Source organism: Mastomys coucha, unplaced genomic scaffold (genome assembly GCF_008632895.1).
Source record: "Mastomys coucha isolate ucsf_1 unplaced genomic scaffold, UCSF_Mcou_1 pScaffold8, whole genome shotgun sequence".
NCBI classification, from domain to species: domain Eukaryota; kingdom Metazoa; phylum Chordata; class Mammalia; order Rodentia; family Muridae; genus Mastomys; species Mastomys coucha.
The window spans coordinates 61,228,759-61,236,457 of NW_022196914.1; the positions used below are offsets into that span (position 1 = coordinate 61,228,759).

At 42.0% G+C, this 7,699-nt stretch overlaps 1 protein-coding gene across 1 annotated transcript in view; it reads right to left on the minus strand.

The window, feature by feature from the left end:
• Positions 1–1,777: 1,777 nt before the first annotated feature.
• The window catches only part of Cenph (centromere protein H), a 13,518-nt gene continuing 7,596 nt past the window's right edge, over positions 1,778–7,699 (minus strand). The window contains exons 6-9 of the mRNA XM_031360407.1: positions 5,606–5,669; positions 4,994–5,045; positions 3,307–3,470; positions 1,778–2,288 (exon numbers count right to left, since the gene is read on the minus strand). Of these exons, the coding sequence (XP_031216267.1) occupies positions 2,199–2,288; positions 3,307–3,470; positions 4,994–5,045; positions 5,606–5,669 (370 nt within the window). The 3' untranslated portion in view covers positions 1,778–2,198. The remainder of the gene's footprint in view (positions 2,289–3,306; positions 3,471–4,993; positions 5,046–5,605; positions 5,670–7,699) is intronic.

A 7,699-nucleotide genomic window follows, 5' to 3' on the forward strand; every position in this document is an offset into this window, starting at 1 on the left:
TTTTTTTTTTTGAGACAGGGTTTTCTTTTGTCATTCTTGTGTATGAATTAGCCACCAACCCCTTCTTTTACATACACTTAACCTGCATTCCTTCTACTGGAGTATCCTCTTCAATAACCACACTGGAAGTGTTAGCAGTTGGTGTACCTGCTTCTGCTCCTATGTATAGTGATGCAATGAATGAGGTCTGAAGCCAGGTAAACAAGTTCTTACAGCGAAAGCTGCCAGCAACCTAAGTCCTTAGTCTAGGTTGTCTTTAGTTTGTGTACACAGAGATTACAAGTTTCCTAAATGAAAATTATGCTGTAAGATTCTCATTCTGAGACTCCACCCAGGAGCTAATTCAGACAGATACAGACACCCACAGCCAAACAGTGCATAGAATTTGGGGACTCTTGTGGATGAATAGGAGAAAGGATTGTGGGCCCCAAAGGGGATAGGAACTCCACAGGAAGTCCAACAAAGACCAACAGTCAACTAACCTGGATCTTTGGGGCTCTCATAGTCTAAACCACAATCAAAGAGCATACATGGGCTGGACCTAGGCCTCCCTGTACATATGTAGCAGAGGTGCAGCTTGCTCTTCATGTGGGTTCTGAACAACTGGAATGGGGGCTATCCCTAAAGTAATTGCCTGTATGTGGGATATGTTCTACTAGCTGGGCTGCCATGTCTGCCCTCAATGGAAGATGAATCAGTTAGCTTTAATTTTATTTTTATTTTTGAGAGAGGGTCTCACTATGTAATCCCAACTGGCTGGCTTATCACCTGGATATGTACATCAGGTCGGCCTCAAATTCAGAGAACTGCCCCTTAATAAAAATTTACAAGGAAAAGCCCATTTTCTTTCCATGCTTCAGAAACTTAGAATTCCTCTACTGTAGAAAAAGTTGGGCACTGGTGGTGCACTCCTTTAATCCCAGCACTTGGGAGGCAGAGGCAGGCGGATTTCTGGGTTCGAGGCCAGCCTGGTCTACAGAGTGAGTTCCAGGACAGCCAAGACTAAACAGAGAAACCCTGTCTTGAAAAACCAAAAAAGAAAAAAAAAAAAAAAAAAAAAAAAAAAGGAAAGAAAAAGTCCATTTTCTGCGGCTAGAGAGACGCCTCAGTAGCTAAGAACACTGCTGCTCTTGCAGAGGACCTACATCTGGTTCCCAGCACATGACAGTTCACAGCTGCCTGAAACTACAGTTCCAGGGACCTGACAGCTCATCTACATACATACACACACACCCCTCTTTTTTTTCAAAATGACTTCTATATGTAGCTCTGGCTGTCTTGAACTTGCTCTGTAGACCAGGCTGGCCTTGAACTCACAGAGATTTTCTTGCCTCTGCCACCTAGTGCTGGGATCAAAGACGTGTGCCACAACTACCCAGAAAAAAAAAAAAAAAAGTTTTTAAAAACAACATCCGTCACGAGCTTCTGAGACCAGGGTTCTTACTTCCCTTTCATACACTCCAGGTTCTGGTTTGGGATACCTCCTGAGTAGTGTTTAGAGGGAAGTTTTTAATTTTTTAAAAAATTTGCTTTTATATGTTTGTGTGTTTTGCATGCATGCATGCATGTATGTATGTGCTTTACACACATGCCTGGTGCCTGGCTGTGGCCAGAAGAGGGTGTCAGATTCCATGGAACTGGAGTTACAGATGGTTGTGAGCAGCTATGTGGGTGCTGGGAATGGAATCTGGGTCCTCTGGAAGAGCAGTCAGTGCTCTTAACCACTGAGCCAGCTCTCCATCTCATCTCAAGTTTTCTTTTTTAGTTAACAAGACAGTAATGTTTATCCTTTTTATTAAGTTATAAAAGTAAAATGCATGCTAAATAGAGGAGAAAAGAAGAAATTACAACTTTACTTAGTAAACACAACTTTACACTTTGGACACTTTTCTAATTTTTGGCTGACAAACCAGTGCACAGATGCATAAGCATATTCCAAAAGGGATTACCAGGAAAATGTTTGCAAAGACGTGCACATTCTGCAGCAGCAGGACCAGGTGCTTCTTTCCAAGGCCTCGATGTTCAGGCTCCTGCACAGCGTGCCAGTCACTTTAATGAGCACATTTAAAACGAAAGATTCCGTGTCATATCATCAACTCAAAATCCCAAAACTGAAGCAGCAGAATGGTTCCAAAAACACTATTTACATTTCCCTTGAACTCGGCTGTTTAAATGACAGATTGGCCACAAAGCCAATTTTAAAATGTGGGATTCTTCTCCAGCTGCAGCACAGTCTCTCTGAGGGCAGGATCCTCTGCCCAGTTGGTTTTACTCCCCAAAATAAGGCCCTGGAATTAAAAAAAAAAAAATTCTAAGTACTTAATTTAACAAGATTTTAACAGATCCTTTCCTGATTTTTTTTTCCTGGGCAATTTTTGTGTAGCCTGGGTTGGCCCTGAACTTGCTGTGCATCAACTCTGCAGCTGAGGACAGCCTTGAACTTCAGAGTTTTGGTTTCTACTTACTCAGTGCTAGGATTACAAGGACCTGCCATGGTGTACAGTTCCCGAGGGCTGGGGATCAGTCAGGGCTTTGTGCCTACCAAGTGAACACTACCAACTGAGCTATGTCCCCAGCATTCTTACACTTATATCATCTGGTATTTACTGAACACCTACTAGTCTGCAGCACTATGATCATGAGGAAAAAGAGTGCTCCACTCTCAGTTTCTCACTGTCAAACAGGGCGGCAGCCTTGCTTCCCATAATGCTGAATGACATTTCCAGTGTTCACATATGGGTTCCTGGGAAAGCTTTTATTCATTAATAATACTTGTTGGGCTGAGGAGATGGCTCAGTGGTTAAGAGCACTGACTACTCTTTCAGAGGTCCTAAGTTCAATTCCCAGCAACCACATGGTGGCTCACAACCATCTGTAATGAGATCTAATACCCTCTTCTAGTGTGTCTGAAGACAGCTATGTGTAGTCACATATGTAAAATAAATACAAAAATTAAAAAAAAAAAAATGCACTGCTACACCCTGGTTGCAGGACAGTGCTGCTGCCAGAGGTCAGGGCTAGCCTGAGGTCAGGGCTAGCTCTGCAATGGTCCTGTGCATGCTCATCTCTCTATGATGACACAGTAACTTAAACATAACTAAGATGTTTTCTTTATGTAATTTCATGTGCATTGGTGTTTTGCCTGCATGTAAGTCCAGCCTGTTTCAGTTTTATTGAGGCAGGGTCTCATGTAACTCAGGCTAACCTTGAACTCCTGATCCTCTGCCTTTCTCTCCCAAGTGTTCCTATTATAAGTATGTGCTACCATGTACAGCAACCTCTGTTCTTACTTTATATAAGTATTACCTGGAATGCATGTTGAATAACTGTAGTGATCTTTATCTCTCTCTGTAGGTTTTTTTTCATGGTCTCTATCATTTCAGAATTCTCCATCTTGTTCACATTTTCTTTCTGTTTGTTCTTCTCAGTTTGTATTTCTAAAATCTTACTTCTTGAAGCTTGTTTTAGTTCTGTTAGGTTAAAACCAAAACGATATGAAATATGTATATGTGTATGTGTATATATACATATTTACATACATATGTATTTACACATGGCTACTATTTTTTTCCTTTAAAGACAGGATCTCTCTAAGTAGCCCGGGCTGCCTGGAGCTCAGACTTACCTATCTAAAGACATGTGCAACTTTACAAATAGAAAGACAGATAAAACAGAGTATTTCCTGGTTATTCTAGCCATGAAGTTATTTATTATTTTTAAATTTATTTTTTATTATAAATAATAAGTACACTGTAATGGTCTTCAGACTCACCAGAAGAGGGCATCAGATATTATTACGGGTGGTTGTAAGTCACCATGTGGTTGCTGCGATTTGAACTCAGGACCTTTGGAAGAGTAGTTGGTGCTCTTACCCACTGAGCCATCTCACCAGCCCCCTCTTTTTCTTTTTTTGAGACAGAGTCTTATGTAGCTCAAGCTAGCCTTAAATTCCTGATCCTCAGGGCTAGAGAGATGGCTTATTAGTTATGAGCATTGGCTGCTCTTCCAGAGGTCCTGAGTTCAATTCCCAGCACCCACATCATGGCTCATGACCATCTGTAACGAGATTCAATGCTTTCCTCTTCTGGCATGCAGGTGTACATATAGCAGAACAATCATATACATTAAAGAAAAAAAAAAATTCAGCCAGGCAGTGGTGGTGCACGCCTTTAATCCCAGCACTTGGGAGGCAGAGGCAGGCAGATTTCTGAGTTTGAGGCCAGCCTGGTCTACAAAGTGAGTTCTAGGACAGCCAGAGCTATATAGAGAAACCCTGTCTCAGAAAAAAAAAAATATTCCTGATCCTCCTGTCTTTCTTTTTCAAGTGTTGGGATCACATGTGTGTGCCAGAATGTCCAGCCCAAACCTACAGCTTCTTGCATGTTAAGTAAACTCTACTGAGTTACATCCTTAGGACTTGGTTCTTATAAATGTTTAGCCACTTTCAGTTTTACATTCCCTAGAAGAACATCCCTTGGGGGATATGTGCTTTCTTTTTGTTTCTTTTGTATAGCCCTGGTTGTTCTGGAACTTGCTCTGTAAACCACATTGGCCTTGAACTAGGACATCTGCCTGTCCCTGTCTCCAGAGTACTGGGGTCAAAGGTATGCGTCACCATTGCCTGGCATGACACCTACTTTTCTAATCCAAGTATCTTTGTTATTAGGTATCTGTTTTCCCTCATAGATATATTCTTGTACTTTTCTTTTAAAAGGGCAGTATAGATCCTCACAATTTTCATGATATACAAGTGAAATGATTTATCTAGAATCCAAGATTTAGTAAATTTGTAAGGACTCCAATCTATAACAAATGAGAAAATCTATATATTTAATCACGGTCTAGATTCAGCCTGTGGCCTCCAAACTACTGAACATAAAATTCCTGCTCTATATGTAGTAACTGTTTCAGGGATCTGAGGGTGGGGGTGGGCGGCACTGCACATACAAACAAACATATAATTGTAAGAAAAACAAAAACATAGTCTACATACGTAGTCTCTTCTTTCTGACATCAAGCAGCTTTGTCTCCAGTTCTGTAGACTCCTGTTATTAAAATGTAGACTGAAGCACGTCACTCAATGGTAAATTTACAGTGCTAACATCACTGAGTTTCACATAGTCAATTTTCTTAGGCTCCAATTTCCTTCACCTTTGTTTTTGTTTGTGTGGTTTTTATTTTGAAAAGTCTACTCAGTAACTGGCATGCTGTGACTAAAGGCAAAGGCATGTTCCACCACACCCAGTTATCTTGTTAAGATGGTATCTTAGATAGCCCAGGCTAGCCTCAACTCACTTTGGAACCAAGAATGACCGAACTCCTGATCTCCATCTCCATCTCCTAAGTGCTAGGATCACAGGTGCACATATGCAGCAGCACCTGGCCTAGAACTGGCTTTTCAATTCCTCTGTTTCCACAAAGCCAAAAGGAGATAGTCGCTTAAATTATGTTGGTAATTTGTAACCTCAGTAAAAAATAAGCTCTGTGGTAAAACAACTTAGGAAATGGATCTGCAGTCACCCAGTCCCACCGGATATCTCAGTCCTGTGCAGCAGTCTGGCAAGATGACAGCTAGATTACATAAGCAGCTGATGTGCCAGCTTACCTCCTGTGACTTCATTATTAACTTTTGTAGCTTTAATATGTGCTTCATGTCATCAGTGAGCACACTGCAAAGGAAACAAAGATACAACTTGTGCACTTTAGCTAAAAATAATAAATCTTGAGACTGAAGAGATAGCTCAGTGGTTAGGAGTACTTACTGCTGTTGCAGAAGACCCAGCACCCAAACGATAGCTCACAACAATGCAGTTGTAACTCCAGTTCCAGTGATGAGATGTTCTTTTCTGGCCTCTGTGGGCACTTCACACATGTGGTAGACAAGCATACATACCCATGAACATCCATCCACGCAAAATAATAAGAAAAAACCTAATAAATCCTAGGGCTAGGAATGCCACTTAGCTGGCAGCGTGCCTGCCTAGAGTGAAAAGACTTGAATCACGCTCTAGTTTAACCCTCGACTGAATACACTGAGCATGGTGGCATGGGTCACAGATTCCTCTCAAGAAAGTGAGGCAGGAGGATTGTGAGTTTGAGGCCTCCCTGTACTACATAACTAGTTCAAGGCCATCCCAGGCTACATGGAAAGACCCTGTCTCAAAATTGAAAAAAAAAGAACAAAACAAAAAACAACAACAAAGTTGTTAGTCAGCCAAAGTTGACTGACTTGATGTCAGCAAGCCAAGTCTGCGACAGTGACTCCAGCGACTCCAGCTTTTCTAGAGCCAGGGACTGCTCCAGTGATTTGTTTTACTGTTTACATTGGGCTTTGGCACTGCCATCCCAGGAGATGGAGATGTCCATACTAGTGATGGCCCCATTCAAGTTATTTTAACAGTTGTAAACTTCAAAACATACCAGAGACACTGCTTGGCCTGTCTGAGCTTCTGTTCTCAGGATGGGCCCATATGTATGGTGAGTCTATCTTAAACTTTGCTTCTTTAACATAAAACTTTATTTAAAAAATTATTATTTTATTTGTATGGGTGTCTTATCTGCATGTATATAAGTACACACCAAGTGTATGTAGAGGCCAGAAAAGAACATCAGATTCCCTGAAATAGGTGTTGCAGACAGTGGTGAGCCACCAGGTGAGTGCTGGGAATTGAACCAGAATCCTCTGGAAAAGCAGCAGTGATCTTAACTGCTGAGTCGTCTCTCCAGCCTCACCCCAAAACTTCTTGAAGGTGAGAAGGCTAAGTAACGGTGCCTGCCGCAAAGCCTAATGACCCAAGTCCCATCCCTGGGACCGAAATAGGGTAGAGAAATGACTCCTGCAAATACCCACCCACCCCTACACAAGATGAATAAGTGTTTAAAAATGTTTGCTTTTATTTTTTTGAGATAGGGTTTCCCTAATGGAGTCCAGGCTAGCCTCAAAGTCACAGAGATCTGCCTGCCTCTGCCTCTCTAGAGATTAAGACATGTACCACCACACCTGACTTAAAAACTTCAGAGTTGCCTGATCTACACAGTGAGTTCCAGGATAGCCAGGGCTACACAGAGAAACCCTGTCTCAAAACAAAAACAAAAACAAAAACAAAAACAAAAACAAAAAAACTTCAGAGTTTAGGATGTGTAATCTGAGCCAATAGGAATATCAAGAGATTCCAAATCAGCCTGAATGAAGACACCAAGATGGGAGAGGTGCCCAGATCCATCTCAGAACTTATCTGGTGCTCATGGGAAGGTATAATATATCACAAGATTTTTAAGAGTTTTGGGAAGAGAGATAACAGGTATAGCCTGAGGTAAGACAGTCTTATAACTTCCAGAGCTTTTATTTACACTTCCTGACAAAGTCTTTAAGCAGAACCAGCACCTGCTTTTCTTCCCTCCTGATTCCCACCCACCATTTTCATACTGGGACTGACTTCACATATCATACACCCCCCATACCATACACCCCCCATGCCATACACCTCCCATGTCATACACCTCCCATGCCACACACCTCCCATGTCATATACCTCCCATGTCATACACCTCCCATGTCATACACCTCCCATGTCATACACCTCCCATGGCACACACCTCCCATGGCACACACCTCCCATGCAACACACCTCCCATGTCACACACCTCCCATGTCACACACCTCCCATGTCATACACCTCCCATGTCATACACCTCCCAT